Source organism: Centroberyx gerrardi, chromosome 6, assembly GCF_048128805.1.
Source record: "Centroberyx gerrardi isolate f3 chromosome 6, fCenGer3.hap1.cur.20231027, whole genome shotgun sequence".
In the NCBI taxonomy this organism is placed as follows: domain Eukaryota; kingdom Metazoa; phylum Chordata; class Actinopteri; order Beryciformes; family Berycidae; genus Centroberyx; species Centroberyx gerrardi.
The window spans coordinates 910001-927458 of NC_136002.1; the positions used below are offsets into that span (position 1 = coordinate 910001).

General features: G+C 42.0%; 1 protein-coding gene across 1 annotated transcript in view; it reads right to left on the reverse strand.

Annotated features, from left to right (window-relative positions):
- mtnr1ba (melatonin receptor type 1Ba) overlaps window positions 1-17053 on the reverse strand; it is a 144748-nt gene extending 127695 nt beyond the window's left edge. Inside the window, exon 1 of the mRNA XM_078284041.1 lies at window positions 16819-17053. Coding sequence (XP_078140167.1) covers window positions 16819-16996 — 178 coding nt within the window. The 5' untranslated portion in view covers window positions 16997-17053. The remainder of the gene's footprint in view (window positions 1-16818) is intronic.
- Between the last annotated feature and the right edge of the window lie 405 nt (window positions 17054-17458).

Consider the following 17458-nt stretch of genomic DNA (forward strand, 5'->3'; position numbering starts at 1 on the left):
GCCTCCATTTGGCTCTGTTAAATAGAGCAGCGCAAGTATTCAGAAGTTACTGATGGCTGTGTAGGAGACTTTTTAAATTACTACTATATTTAGATTAACTCAAAGATAATATATGATACACCACTGCAACATATTGATCTAACGTTACAGTCAATCAAATAACAATAGGCTAGATAGCTAGCTAGGTAGTAGTTCATTACTGATGACATTGTTTCAAATGATGACATTGTGGATTTTAAGTTTGTATTCAGGTAAAGGAGAAGGTAGTATGGTGCCCTCTGTTGTGCTACTGTCACCCCTACTGCTTTGCTTACTTATTGCTTTGTCTACTGACTTATTGGATTGAGAGCCTGTTCTTCCTTCTTAAATTAATTGACTGAGCCTTTGATACAAGTTTTGGCAGTATGTAACTGTAGCAGTATGTAAATGTATTTTGAAACTAGGATCTGGGATCGGATAATTGTACTAGGATTATTCTCTAGCTAGAATTTCAGCTTGTTGCTTTCAACCAGCTCATTTCTTGGGGGAAACCACATCAAAGTCCAACAGCCTTCTGAGAATTATCAACCAGCTTAGTAACACACCAACCACAGATGCTAGTATGCAGAGACACATAGTGCGTGTGTACATCTACAGACATACATGTATTGGCACTTATTGACACATACCACCACACACACACACACACACACACACACACACACATAGTCCACACACAGTACATGGCTGAGTGTCCCACACTTTCCTTCCCCTCTGGCCTTTCTCTCTTTCAGCCCTCTCCTATATATTCCACTAAAGTGCACTGGAGTCTGAGTGGCGTCAATGTGTCGTTCTAGCTGCTCCACAGAACGCTTTTATTTTGAAAGCGGAGCAGATTCATCAATATGCAGAAGTAGAGGTTTGGTATTTTTTCACTGTGTGCACAAATGGAAGCAAACAACAATACAGCCACAAACTACAGCCAGATTCTAGTATAGTAGGTTACAATTATCTACTTTTTGTGTTTGTCACTTTGAGGATTGATTTATTAGTGTTATTACACCTGAAAACAATCAATATCAGCTGTATTGCCACCGAGAATTGAACCTGATTTTTGAGCTTGCGCTTCTATCGGATGCAACACCAACATTACACCGACAGAACACCAACACAAGGGCAACGCAATGGCAACACAACGGCACTGCACAACATAACACTAATGCAATGCCATCGCAACACCAATGCTACGCGAAAGTGGAGCAGTTTTTCATTGATTTCAAAGGAAGCATTCCTGCTGATGGCTGTAGTGGAGCTTAGGGGTTAGACCTCAGCTGGAGTAAAAGAGGAGGAAGAGGAATAGAGGGGAGGAGATGAAGGTCTAGACAGAGAGGAGGTTAACTGTGGAAGGGAGAGGAGAGGAAAAGGCAGGAAAGGGAAAGGTGGAGGGAGAAAGAGAGAGGAGAGAAGAGATGGGAGGAGTGGAAATAAGGAAGAGTCTGCAAGGGCAAGTATAGGAGAGGAAATCAGGAAAAGAAGGGAAAGGAGAGGGAGATGTGGAGGAGGGAAGATACAACGAAAAGGACAGAAGAGGAGGAACAGTGAAAAGGAAGAAGAGTGGGGATAGGAGACGAGGGCAGGAGGCAGGGAGGGATAGGGGATAGATAGGGACAGGAGATAGATTCACAGTTCAAATGAAGACTTATATGAGGCAAAGCTATCTCTAGGGGGCAACACTGATGGCATGCTCTCTCTCTCTCTCTTTTACACACACACACACACACACACACACACACACACACACACACACACACACACTCACAAAAAGCCCAATACAAAAGTAGGAATTGGGTTATAACACTTAAAGAGGCAGAATGTTGAATGCTCCCTGGATGGACAGAAGCCAGGGGGGAACAACAACATGTCTTCTCTTATCCCTGTTTCAGTCCTGTAGTGTATGATCTAAAGAAATCACTGGAGTACAGCAGACTTTCAAAGGCAACACAAGCAGCAGTTGTATCAATTATAGATGCGGGCCGACAGCTTTCAGGTATTAATAGATACTCTGCCAATTCTCTCTGATCCTTAATATAGACTATGACGGATGTTTAAAAGTGAGGGCAGAGGGAAGGGGAGGGAGGCCTGAGGGGGGCTTAGGTGAACTTTATCACCATTTTATAGTCACAAGACCAGGGAGGTAGTGGAAGGTAAACCCACCGAAACTCAGTTCACCATTGTTTTCATTTGCAGGAGTAGAATTTACCACCTTTTTACCACATAAATGTATATAAGGTAAATTCATAGTATACAGCTTACAGTAGATAGTAATATCAAACTGATGTAAGTTATATGAGGATAGGGTCTTTTAAAGAAAAAAGCCCAAATTCATGTTTTTCTGAAAATGTAATTGAAATGAAATTGGGGGTTATTTGCCTTATGATGATTGGACTGGAGGTCATAGTTTACCCTCTTTGTTATTTAGCTACATCATTGCACCAGACATATGACAGCCTAGCAGGTCAAGATCCGTCTTTTGTCATTATAGGAAAAAAGTGATTTGCCATGTATGCCATATTTTTGGACCACTACAAAGAAAGATATTGTAGGAAAATAAGTATTTCACAATTTACTGTCAATATTTTTTGCAATTTCAGTTGCACAGATTTTGAGTGTAAAGTGTAAAATGAGTGTAATATCTGATATGACTAACTGATAGTTCCTCATCTGAAAACGACAACATTTGATTACAATTCCATGGCAAAGTAACAGGACATTACTCTTTTAATCCCCTCATATTAAAGGTGCTACATGTATAATTTTTAACCATCAATGAAGCAAAGCCTGCGAAGGTAGTTCAGGCAGACAACTCGAGTCGCGCTGCAGACACGTGAAACACACACTACTCATGCAACTCTTATCAAGCGGTCTATTTAAGCTTCCTGCTTAAATAGACCTTTCGCATTGCCATGCTGCTGCTACGCTGCTCAGACTGCCGTTCACTGCTGTTCAGTTATTGCTGCTGCTCACCATACATCGTTTCATCACCCCCACCTCCACCCCAGCATCCACCTGTAGGCTCTGATTCTAGGCCTGCCCTAGTTCCCTATTGTCACTCCCTGCTCTCATTTGGCTAGCTAGGTGTCTGCTCACAGGGAGTGACAGGATCAGAGCCTAGACGCCATACTAAACTCTGTATCTACAGTATATTTGCATTCATTCTCAATAATCTGTTTACGTGAGTTGGCTGACTGAAATATATTTTTGTCAAATAAATTGTGATACCTTGGTTTAATTACCATAAAAAAATTAGACCTATCTCACACCAGTGCAGTAGAGGTTGGTCCATAGAGGATAGGGAGGATGATCTTCCCCATTTTTTTGAGGAAAAAAAAAAGAATTTCTTAAAAAAACAAAAAAGAAAAACATTTGTGTCAAACTGCCATTAATCTAGTATTTATATGTATAAAGAAAACACATAACTATTGCAAATGTAGAAATCTCAACAGCACCTCCAAGCATAATGGTAAGGTAGTGGTGAAGGAGGACAAAGCTGAACAACCTCCTTTCATCCTCCCCTCATCTCCAGTTGCTCCCAATTTTATTTTTTTCCCCCTGTGGCCTACATACACATAGAAAATGATGTTTTAGGACATCCTCCCCAGACCTATCAACCAAAGTAATAAAAAAATGACACTCTATCCATCCAATTATCATGCGGGGTTTACTGTGAATATATACGCCCAATTTATGCACAGTTGCAGAATGTTGGGGGTACTGATGAGTGAGCGTAAAGTGGCTTGCTTTAGGTGGTGGAGGATCTTGGAGAAGTGCTGTACAGCATTTTGTTAGCTACAAGCCAGGCAAGCTAACTTGTCTGCTTGCTAGCTATAAACTAGAGAGCAATGTAGATAATTCAGAAGACATTGTGGGTTTTTTGTTGTTGAACCAATTCCACACAATGGAGTATAGGCAGAAAATTCTAATTAAAACAGCTTGAAGACCACGTCCGGGAATTAAATTCAAGAAGAAAGACCAGAAGCTGGGGGTTTTTGTGGTATGACAAGTATGCATGGCTCACTTGCAGCCCTGCTACCAATCGCATGTATTCTTGGCCCTGTCTTCTCATGGGAGAATCAGTCTCTTGGACTATCCAGGGATTTGGAGACATCCACAATTTGGACCAGGCAACGAGGCGCCATAACCAATGCAAGGAGCATTTGCATGCAAATGTCCGTTATAGAATGCTTGGAACAACGCAAATAGACCAAGTCATTAATGAGAGACTGCATTTGCAAACTGCACAACACAATGAGAAGGTATGAAGAAACAGGGATGCTCTTATATGTTTGATTGACACTACAGCTTTTCTGGGAATGCAGGAGTTAGCTTTTAGGGGACACGAGGAACAAGAGGAGTCCTCCAACAGGGGCAATTACAGAGAACCGGCAGATGTCATTGCAAGATATGGCGCTTTGCTTGCTGATCATTTGCAAACATCCAGTGTGTTCACTGGCATATCGAAAACCATTCAGAATGATCTGATCTCTGCTATTGCTACTACTATCATCAAAAATTTGTTCAAGAGGAAGATTGACACTGCTCCATTTTTCTCATAGCTGATTAGTGAGATAACATCAGTTGTCACTTACAGCTGTCTGTCACAGTCAGATATGTAGATGAGCAGGGTGCTATTCAGGAGCGCTTTTTGGGTTTCTTTGATGTGTCAAGTGGAGAAAGAGATGGCTGAATTCAACTTCGCTGAAAAGCTCATAGCTCAAATGTATGATGGAGCTGCTGTGATTTTTTGCGACTCTTGGTGGATTTACATTTTATTTCTCCAAGTCTATAAAGAGTGATGCTGCTTGAGGATGTTGGCACCCAACACCCTCTGCAAGAGTGTCTCAACCTGCACGAGCCCATTGGAATTTCACCTCCTGTGTGGTCAATACTGTCTCATCTAAATCGAAATTGAAAAGAGAGAAGAAAAAATTATTCTTTATTCTCCCCACTAGTTCTCAATTTCATCCTTAAGATGAAAAGCTGTTTACGAAAAGCTGTTTATGAAAAATACATTCACATTCACATTCCTGTTTCACTGACTAGTCTATTTTAGGGCGCAATTTACACGGCCTTGCCCTCCCCAATTTTTTGAGTCACCAGCCACCACTGCACCAGTGGTATTGTTAGTGCTAGTATTTCTCAAAATTAAGGCACATTTCCCATAAACCCTGTTGCTTCCTGTCCCCCCTCCTCCTTTATGGAGAGAATTAACATGTTTGAAGTGATTTTTTTCGATCAGCCTTTCACTCCTTCCACCAGGGGTGTTGTTAGGAATTCAGAACATTCAGGGCACAGCCCAGAGGAAGTTACACAACCATCAATCTGGTGCAATTTGCTATGGACATACATAGGTGTAAATGAAGCAGCTTCATAACCAATTTGAGCAGCGTTCTGTTCTGATTTTAAAGCTGGTTCAAGTAAAATAACCAGCCAGCTCTGACTACTAAATCAAACTTACCCTACACTCTTGTGCAAGGCAGATCTCTGTAGACAGTGCTCATAACGGAGCGTGGAGAGTAAGTAAAACAAGCAAGTAAAACTTGACTTATAGACATTTCCTGATCAAAAGATATTTGGGACAAATCTCAAAACACTCAGAGCTTGGCATTGCCAGAAACTCTGAAAGCTGTTGCTCTGTTTGCACTGGAAGAACATCACCCTGTTCCTGTTTTGTGTTGTAAAGCAATTTCCCTTTGTGCCGTGAAACATTCCAGCAGATTTCCTGCCAAATCCGTATGTAAATGTAAAATGCAGTGTAGAGGTCAGTAGAAGCTGCCAATCATGCTAATGTCTCAAAATGAATGTGGTAATGATTTATTGATGTTAAAATGATACATGTAGCAGCTTTAAGGAATCCTGTCCAGCTAAGCAACTTATACAGCTTTTTTCATCATGACAACATTGTACAACATTGCATGAACTGCGTATGGTACAATGAATCCTATTGAGGGGTAACATAATGCTAGGAATACACAGAGTACCAACATAGAATCTGGTACATTCAGAAAGGAGGAAGGAGGATGACTGTCAGATACAAGAAATAGAGTAGAAGGAATAGTGTAAGGGTGAGAGAGGAACAAATACATACATAGGTGGAATACAAGAAAGAGAGAGTCCAGAGCGAGAGATAGAGAGAGATAGAGACAGGGTGAGAGATTCCGTAAAGAGAGGATGAGGCGGGGACTGGAAGAGAGAGAGACAGAGAGAGAGCAGGCTTCAAAGTGCAGGGCTGAAGGCGTTCTCTCTCTCTCTGTAGACTACTTCTATAAAAGGTCTCTTGCCAAGCTGCCTCAGGAGTCCCCTCTCGCTCTCTACTGCTCTCTAATTGGCTCCTTTTCATTAGGCCTGGGATGCCAGAGAGTCTTTGGAACTACATTGGCATATCAATGAACATTCCCCTCTCTGCTGATTGGCCACCCTGATCACAGGGGGTCTCTGATAGGTCATTGTATGCTTTTTATCCTTTGCTACTGAAATGTTGATGTGTCCTTGTCTTGATGTAAACACTGTGCTTTACTGCAACTGCGGTTGCATTTTTGGTGGTAAATTCACAAACCAGTGATGGTCAAGGATTCCACCCATGATCAGTTTGCATAATTAAATATTATATAGGACATATCTCACAGCACTGTATCCTCACAGCCGGAAGGTTGCGGGTTTCATTCCTGGTCCTTTCTGTGTGGAGTTTGCATATTCTCCCCGTGTTTTCCTGGGTTTCTTTCCAGAGTCAGGAGTATTGGAGACTCTAAATCCATAGGTATGAATGTGAGTGTCTGCCTATCTGTGTTAGCCCCGTAATGGATTGGCAAAATGTCCAGGGTGTCTCAGTGCATGCTACAGCCCTCACTACCGTGAAAACAATTAAGTGGGTAAAGAAAATGAATGAATGAATGAATGAATAAATATTAACTGCAGGACCTAGTGCATGGGGGATCTCTACTTATTTATGCAAACAAGAATGAGCCAACAGAATTCTATCTTTACTTCAATACAACAGAACCTAAACCCTACCAAGATCTAAGTAAATCACAAAATGTATTACAATAAAATAGGCACCAGGTAATACAGAATCATCAGTTCTAGGAACAGTGAAGTCAATGTCACTATACAATGAACAAAAGCCGAGATGGGATTTGTCCTCTGTCCCTTCTGTACAGAGCTGCCATGTCCAAAATAGAATTATCCCTCTTTCCTCTACCCACTTTGGAAATGCTCTGCTTTATCTGATGCCAGCAAAACTCCCTATTATTTTTATTGCAGGTTGCTACATTTGAACATATTTATGGTTTCTGCTGTCTCATCCTGTCACCACAGACCATTGTAGACACACTGGCATGACAACAATCTCTGAACATATCCTCCTTGTCATCCTACTATAAAATGAGGAAAACTCTGTCCGTCTGTCCGTCTGTCCGTCTGTCTGTCTGTCTGTCTGTCTGCATCCATTTTGCTCCTCAATGGGTTGGCCAATCAATCTGAAACTGCACATGGGCATTGAGTATTGGCATAGGCAGGGATTGACGAAACTGATTTTTCCATTTCCCCAAATTTACGCTGTTTATGCACATTTTTGGCAAGTCTGCACAGAGTTGTGGCGCGCGCATCCCCGTAAGTCTGCACGTAGTTGTGGCGCGCGCATCCCCGGGTATGGACTAGTGTTATAAACTTGAAAAATATGTCATCATGTCATCAATGTATATGTCCAATAAATAATATAAACTGTTCCTCCTACTCAAATACGAAATAGTCGTCGATACAATTTACGATTTTACGATACAATCTAACAACACCCACACTTTAAAGGCATACTGAGTAGGATTTTGCCGGTTGTGGACTGTAAACACAACTTTTGAAGTTGCTCAACAAGATGCGCATGACACAGATCTGATGTTTTTTGTGCAGTGTGAAAATACATGGAATCCTATGATTGGGATTATTTGGATATATACTGTATCTGATACAAATTTGATGACAGTATATCTGATACATATTTGATGACGGCAGTTTGAACCGATCGGAATTCATGTGGTGTTCCATGGGACAGTTTACTCTCATCATAACTCTGCGTCCATTTGACCGGTAAAACATGGAGGAAAATGACCCAAGCAGGCAGTGGAGACACACCAAGGTCACAAATTCAATTAATTTCCAAGGGCAGAGTCCGTGCTGTCCAAACCTAACTAGCCCTATGCTACACTGCAATGCAAACTCGAGTAACCCCACTTATTTTGGTCCTTTTTTCTGCACCATAACCTCACGGAAGGATGCGTCAGAGGCATTAGTTTTCTGTGGTGGACTTTATTTTGGGCCACTGTTTTATACTTTACTGTACTTGTCATACACCATTAATTAAGGCACTGTTGTACAGGTGTCAGTGCCAGGGTCAGTACATGAACAGTACATTGCCACACTTTTGTTGTGCATTTGTGGGTCATTTCAGAATGGAGATCCGTTCAAACTGACATTGGATAGGGGTCACATCAAAAATTAATGTGAATAGTAAGACAAAAAAATCTGATCTGGCCAAAAAATTGGAATTGAGTGTTAAGGCCTGCAGTGTGATTGTAGCCTATATATCTTCTTCTTAGTGTGTGACGGGGTGGAGGTGGTGAAAAGATTCAGCCATCGTTGATGAGTCCAGCTTTCTCTGGACTCTGCTGTTTAGGAGACACAATGGATGTCACTCGTAAGTTTGGATTTGTCACTTCCTGTGTAGAGAAGATTTCTCGCCAGTGACTGTACCGACACAAGAATTTAATTTGGGCAAATAGGGTGAATCTCAATTCGTGGGGATATGACACTCTTCTCTGTTGCAGCCCCTGTTGTGATTTAGACTGATAAGATATAAACATTCTTGCCTAGTGGAGCTTTAATATTTGTGAACCTCTAAAATCATACACTGTATCCTCACCTTTTCACTCAAACCCAAACCAATAACACAGAGAGAGAGGGACGACATGAGGGATGGCAGGTTCAAGAGGTGACCCTGACAAGGACGCAGGTAGCCAGTGTAGCCCAGCTGCTAATGGATCAAAGAGCTGGATGGCATCCTGCATTCACCACTCAATCCACACTGACACCAGCTTCACATCCACACAATGAACTGCATCTGCAATTCTATTATTGGGAGTGATGCTAGAAGGGTGGAGAGGAAAGTAGATTGAAGTAAGACGAGGAGAGGAGGAGGAGGGAGGAGAGGGGATGCAGTGATGATGAGGAGAGAAGATTGAATGAAGAGGAGGTTAATGGAAATAGAAGGTGGAAGGGGGGGGGCAAAGAATGGAAAGAGAAGCTATAGACAAGGTAGACAAGAACCAGGAAACTCTCAGTGTTCACCTGGATATATAAATAGAGGATGAGAGTGTTTAGAGTGTTTAGAGTCAAGTAATGTGAGATGACGCATAAAGAAATAAATGAGTTGTTGTACTTGTTAGTCAGTCAGGATTGAGGACTATGGGCTCAGGAGTCAGGTGACAAATTGCTGCTGTATGGTCTGAAACGAGGGTCCTGAAACCCTCTAACATTAAGGACCAGCCAACTGGGTTTGGCCTTCAACCATTGTGCATTGATTGTGCACTCGAAAAGCTAAGGGACTTTGGGGATATTGGATAGGATTAGTTTCTAGGACAATGTGCGTAAAGTAATTGTTAACACAGGACATCTGTAATGTTAATGGCCAATTCACACAAGATATGAGATCTCTATAATTGGTCTCTAAAATGCCAGAGATTGGAGTGTCTACTCCATTTGTGCGGTGTCATCATCAGTGTTAGTGGTAATACGTTACAAAGTAATGCATTACTTTTTCCTGTAATGGAGTAAAGTAAGGCATTACTGTTCCAATTTAAGTAATCACATTACAATTACTGATCTAACAATAGGTTGTTACTTACGTTACATTCTTTAGCCTCTTTAATCTCTTTGTGATGGACCGAGCAAGCAGGCACGAGGACACAAAATAGAGTGCAAAAGATTAAGGGTTTTATTTACCCCCCCCAAAAGGCAAAAGGGTAACAAAACCAGTTGTGAATTACAAAAAAGATATTGAAAACATAATTGTTGTGTTGGCCTAAAATATAATGCAGGCAACTAAACAGAAAAATGTAACTGAACAGAAACAAAAAGCCTGAGGGTATATATAGACCTGTTCAGGTACATTACACAAAAAGGGGGATAGATTAATTAATTTACAAACAAAAGACAACTATATTCAAATCAATTTAACATAAGCAATTAACTAAAATACATGTACACAACTAAAACAAAGGCAACACCCCCGCTGTTCCGGAGCACTTGGTTTAACCAGACACCCCTCTTTGTATAATAGTGCATTCCAAATGTTCAGTGCGTCTTGACAGTTTGGATGCCGGTGGACATGTAAGTAGGTGGAAGAGAGTTGTAGGTTACATAGCCTAAATGCAAAGCAAGTAACAGCAAATGATAAAAACATGTTTAACTACTATAAAATGCGTGCACTCAAATTAGAAACATGTAATATCAATAATGCTAATAAAGTTTGAGTATGTTGTTGGAACAAAACCTATGTGTCGTGTCGTTATGTGGTTTGTGTATGTGTATTGTGAAGGTAAACGTGCCATAAACTAACCAAATGTGAACAAAGAAAAAGAGAGGTGAGGTTAGGGAGTGAGATGGGATTGTACTGACACTATGTGCGGCGATTGGGTGCAGCCGTCACACTCTTTATTGGCGTAATATCTATCAAAACATTTCCCTTGTCTTATCTTGCCTTTAAGTCATGTTGGAAATATTGGAATTACCAGTAGAGTAGCCTACACATGAATGAGCCAACAAAGTAAATAAGATTCTGAAAGTTGGAATTTAATGCTGTAAGCTCTGTCTTTATTTAAAAGTTTTAAAAGAAAGATTTTGTGTCTGTCATTATTTAGACTACATCCGCTGGTAAAGTGGGCCTAGGTCCGCTTTCAAGTGCAATTTGAGCAGATGGTCCACAATCATACAGTTTTGGAAGCAATATATGCAGTATGCCAACAGTCTCAGGGATGTCAGTTTGTACGGGACTAGTTTTACCTGTTAGTTATTTTTACTGGGAATTTTACAGGAGGTAAAGGAGGCTGGGATTTTTACTGGCATGGGCGCATGCAGCCTGTAGTAATTACTGCCATTGCAGATCTGGTATAATTTCTGGCCCTATAACTACCCTGAAAAAAAACAGTGAGAATTTTAGTCGTCTTTTTGGGATGCACCAATGGCTTTTTAATTTCTGTGTCGCTACCGGTCATGGTTTTATCAGCAATTTTGACTATTTCTGGACTAGGAGGGATTTATACAAGACAGACAATCTCCACGTTAATCACAAGGGAACAAGGGTACTTACCTCAAATATCATCATCCACTTGCAAAACATTTGACCGTCCGGGAGGATAGGACATAACAGTTACCTTTCCATCCCTACATCCGTAATAGAACCCCTATCCTACCCCCTCTCTGTCCCAGTATGTCCCTCTCCTCTGCCCCCTAGCACCATAGCCAGCTCCCCCCACATCCCAGTCCTTATCAGAAATAGGCCCTGTCTGCGTGTTCCCCCAGCATGTACTGTCAACAACAATAACTTAGACCTACTATTCATCGTCAATTGGCTTTCCACACTCCACCTGTCACTTCCTCTGTTAAAATGTATCTTTTAAATGTCAGGTCTCTGTCTAACAAGTCTTTTATCTGTCAAGATTTTATCATGTCACATAACAGAATTTTTTATGATCACCGAGACCTGGCTAAGCCTGGAGGACAATGTTCCTCTCATCGAAACCACTCCCCCTAATTTCTCTTATTTTAACCTGCCTAGACCAGCGAGGAGGGGCGGTGGGCTTGCCGTCTTTTATAAGAATGATCATGAATGTTCTCCCATCTCTTTCGGAAATTTTACCACTTTTGAAGTTTTTAGTTTTTTAATTAACAGCAAGGACCCAGTACTTTGTGTTTTAATTTATAGACCCCCAAAACAGAACTGTGGTTTTATTGCTGAATTTTCAGAACTCCTGTCTCTCATCACCCAGCGCTTTGATAACATTATTTTACTTGGAGATTTCAACATTCATGTTTGCTGCCCCTCCCACTCTCTCTCTGCTGATTTTATGAGTCTTATTGAGTCGTTTGATTTTACACAGTTTGTGAATGGGGCCAGTCACTGTAAGGGTCCACAAAGCTGTGGTTTTTAATGCTCCACTTCCCCGTCCTATCCTTAAGTCCTCTGTTCCTATTAGATCCCGTGTTTTTAACTCTGAGTCTGCTAGTGCTTTTCATGATGGCTTTGTAGCCTCTTCTCAATCTTGTCCCTCTGAGCTGTATCTTAACATTGATGACATGATCAACAATTTTAACAGTAACTGCCTGTCTATCCTGGACTCCATCACACCTTTCAAAATTAGAATGCCTAAACATAATGCACAGCCGTGGCTCAATGAACATACCCAATCCATCAAGAGACAGTGCAGAAGAGCGGAACATAAATGGAAGGCGAATAAATTGCATGCTTCCCTCATTTGTTTAAAGCTTCTCATGGTGAAATATCAGCAGGCAGTTAAAAACGCTAAATTTAGTTATTACTCCGACATCATCACCAATAACAGTAACAACTCCAGGACCCTGTTTAAAGAGATTAATTTAGTTATTTCCCCTATTCTCCATATAGAACCTTCCCCTGAAAAATGTGAAGAATTTCTGCAATTCTTCCTTAACAAAGTAGAGAATATTAGGCTCCAGATCACATCAACCCCCCTTGACGTTTCAATTTCACCTAACATTCCAGATTCACTTAGTCAGTTTGAACCCACTACTCTATCAGCTCTCACCAAAACCATATCTCAAATGAAATCCTCGTCCTGCCAATTAGACACTATTCCCACATCTCTCCTAAAGGAGGTAATTGAAATAGTTGGTCCCACCATCCTCTCCATTATAAATAACTCCATAGTCTCTGGTTTCGTTCCGTCCTCATTTAAACATGCCTTAGTCCAGCCCCTTCTAAAGAAACCCGGTCTTGATCCCCATCTTTCCATTAACTACAGACCCATTTCAAAATTATCTTTTTTATCCAAGGTTTTGGAAAAACTGATCTCCTCACAGCTCCTTGCCTACTTGAGCAACAATAGCTTATTCAAAAAGTTCCAGTCAGGTTTTAGAGCCCTCCACAGTACTGAGACTGCCCTGATTAAGGTCACTAACGACTTACTCATGACTACAGATGCTGGTGACTCCTCGATCCTGGTCCTTCTAGATTTAAGCGCAGCGTTTGACATGGTGGACCACACCATACTGTTGAATCGCTTAGAATCTTGGGTAGGTCTTGGCGGCACCGCCCTCCAACTGCTGCGTTCCTACCTCTCAGATAGAACCCTCTCTGTTGTTGTTGGTAATGCCTCCTCCTCGTCAGCCCATCACACTTGTGGTGTTCCGCAAGGGTCTATCCTTGGCCCTTTATTATTTTCAATTTATATGCTCCCCCTAGGTCATGTCATCCATAAGCATAACATCCAATTCCACTGTTATGCAGACGACACACAGCTTTATGTCCCACTCAAAACCTCCAACCCCAGTTGTAGCTTCCCTTAAGGCCTGCCTAGCTGATATTCACTGTTGGATGTCCCAGAACTTCCTTCAACTAAACACAGATAAATCAGAGATTCTCCTGTTCGGCCCTCTCAGTTCCAGATCCCATATACTAGATGGTCTCGGCTCTCTGTCAGCTAATGTGAAACCGGTTGCAAAAAACCTGAGTGTTTTATTTGACTCTGAACTTTGTTTTGATGCTCAAGTAAAGAGGGTTGTTCAATCTTGCTTCCTGCACCTGAGAAACATTTCTAAAATAAGATCCTTTTTATCTAGTCAAGATCTCAATAGAGTTGTTAATGCCCTCGTCTCTTCTCGTTTAGACTACTGCAACGCCCTTTACTCCTGTCTCAGCCAAAGCTCACTACATCGCCTGCAGTTGGTGCAGAATGCGGCTGCTAGACTTATTACTGGTATGAGGAGATTTGAACACATCACTCCGGTTTTAGCTGCACTTCACTGGCTGCCAGTCAAATTTAGAATTGATTTTAAGATTTTATTGTTAACTTTTAAAGCTCTTCATGGTCTGGCATCTAGCTACCTCACTGAGCTCCTAATCCCATATGTGCCAGGTCGTAACCTGAGGTCCTCTGATACGGCTCTACTGGTTGTACCTAAGTCTAGGTTGGTGACCAAGGGTGACCGGGCCTTTGCTATCAAAGCCCCCAGACTCTGGAACAGCCTGCCTGAGGACCTCAGGTTAGCTAGCTCAGTAACCACTTTTAAATCTCTTTTAAAAACCCATTTTTATATAAAGGCTTTTTTAATCTCTTAAGGCAGCAGCTTGGTGCACTTGTATTTACAGTCTATGTACAATTCCAGTTCTTCTATGCTTGTTGCTTGTTTATAATTGTTTTCTCTTATTGTTTTGGTACCACTGGTTATTGGTTTTGTGTATTTGCATTATGTTGTTTTAATGTTTTAACTTCATTTTATCTGTATTTTATTTTATTTTTACTTGTACAAGCACCTTGTAACCTTGTTAAGAAAGGTGCTATACAAATAAAGAAAGAAAGAAAGAAAGAAAGATTTGGACAAATTACAGACGTATTTTGATTACATTAGCCCACCTGTAAAACTAATCCTGTCCAAATAGGGCTTAGAGGCCAACAAGTTGTCAATTGAAGGGGGGAAATGTAATTAGAACTATCATTTCCTTGAATGATTTTGAAATATTTAACATCACTGGTTTGTACAGAAAGTGGGTGCAGGAAAAATCATGGAGGGATGTTTTTATTTGACTCAAAACAGCCATAAATTGACCGCAGCTTGGCCTTTTAGTGTTAAATATAAAGGAGGATAAAATCTGACCTTCAGTCAGTAATCATCATAACAGCATCTATCCAGGCAGCAATGCTCGACCAGGTAGAATCAGAAGTGACTTTGGTTTCAAGCCAGATAACTTTGTTTCATCCTCAATTCTTTCTAAGACACCAAGATGTGTTAGACTTTTTACTTTTTGATATACTGTATGTGTAGCACATAGATCAAACAGAAAATGAAAGTGCATGAGGCAATGTACTGTAACAATATTTGCCTCAGTGTGCTGACTGTATATTCCCCTCTTGATAAGTGCTGTGAGGCAGTGGATTTGTGGAGTTGTATACAAGGATAATTCACAGGTCAGCACTCTGCTCCGCTGAGGATGACCCTTCTCTGTACACTCAGTAAAAGGTGTGATAACCTATGACCAAAAACAACATAGTGTTGCTAGAAAGCAGCAAAAAACCTAATTTCTCAAATGTGACTTCTTCCCAAACTAAAGTGTTTGGTGTAAAGAAAGATTCTCTCAAATGCGTAGTAAAGTAGATATTATGTGGCGTTGCACAGTGGTCATCGTACATGGTTTAGACCAGCTCTCTAGGTCAGTTATATAGCTAATATATCAAGACACTGTCATCTAACTACAAAGGCTCTTGTATTGAACATACAAAAAACTCAGAGGCCTTTAGATGCTCCAGATATCCCAAAGCCTATTGTACTGAATAGAAATATGCAGCATGTTTTTTCTGTCACATCCTGCATCCTGGCTGCATCCATGCGGTGCATGTTGCCTCACAGGGAGCGTCAAAGCAGGTGAAGCAGCAGATAAATCACAGTTTAACTGCTGTTGTCATCCTGGAAGGACGGGGCAGCTATAGAGTCTCTGCTGGCTGCTCGGTCCAGGCAGGTCCCGTCACAAAGAGCTGAAACCCAGATGATTTGGACACAACCGATTGGAAATGACTGTCGCCACATCACGTCTAATTTCGTGTTTCTACTTGCAACCTCTAAGCCACTGGAACAAAAACTCCCTTTTCTAGATCCCTGTTACCATTCATAGCCATGCAAGCCATTTTGACCTTCAACTTAGGAAAATACATTAACATGGACCAGCCTAGAGCCTACATCACTTATCCTCTTTTTATTTCATGTAGCCCACCTCTTGACAGGCCTTTGTACATAATGTCCAAGTTTTAAGGTGACCAAACTGCCATTAGAACATACATAAGGCCAATGACAAATAACAGTTTTGGGTAAAACGTCCAACCTGCAGGAGGCTTTGCCCCCGTAAACCCACAAACACCTCAGGACCCACAAACAACCTTCGTCTAACATGTTTGGTGTACAGCAAAACAGTGATAGAGGAAGCATTGAATAAATCCCATTCAGTAAAGCAGTAATAGAGCAGGCATTAAATAGAACTCATTCATTTCGCAGGTTCCATTCAGATGTACAGTCACGTGATTGGATGCAATGGTTGTGAATGAGACGCCTCACTGATTCACCTATGAGGTGAAAAATAGACTATTTCAAAAAATAGACTGAAATCATGTGGGGGGATAACGCTATCCTATTTATAATGTATTTTTCGGCAGGGCATAGATATGTCTGAATAGCCCTACGGCTCATTCGGTGGTCATGATTCTTTCTCTGTCCCTACAGACTGTCTGGATGATAACACCATAACATAGCACATCTCACCTACGGACTCTCTGGGTCTGAGACTGACTCTCTCTCTCTCTCTCTCTCTCTCTCTCTCTCTCTCTCTCTCTCTCTCTCTCTCTTTCTCTCTCTCTCTCTCTCTCTCTCTCTCACACACACACACACACACACACACACACACACACACACACACACACACACAAAAACATACACAAACGCCGATGACTCGTTCCCACGAAATAGTGTAAAACAACAGTTTCATCTTCTTACCCGCATTTCTGAGTTTGCGGTTCCTAAGCACGGAGATGATGACCAGCAGATTTCCCAGGACGTCCACCACGGTGGTGAAGATCAGCACGCTGGCCAGCACCGTTATGGCCCAGGCTGGACGTGCTGCCCCCGGCCCCGGCTCCGTCCGATTCCTGAACAACGATTCATTCTCCGGCATGTCGACAGCCTGCCTCCCCTCATTCACACTCTGTGGTCGTTGATCCGACTGCGCGCTGGCATGCCCCGTGGCAGCTGAAAATGTCTGTCTCAGTGGTCGCCGGTTTTCTGTGATCTGTCACTGCGTCCAGCAGCGCAACCTGCGCCGAGTCCGGAGCGCTCCGCCGCCCCGGTGCCAGTCCGCCTGGAGCGGACAGCAGAGGAGAGGACGCTCCCTGCCGAGACCCAGAGACGGTCCGGCTGCTGGGATCCAGAGATGCGCCACCTGGATCTCCAGACCTCCTCCTCCTCTTCTGTTCTGTTTCTCCACACCTCCTCCTCCTATTATCTTCTCTAAGGACTCTCTACCCTCCACCTCCCCCTATTCTCTTCTCTTCTCTGTCTCTCCAGACCTCCTCCTCCTCTTTTCTCCTCTGTTCTCTTCTGTCTGTCGTAGATACTGGAGTAGGCTAAACACGCTGCG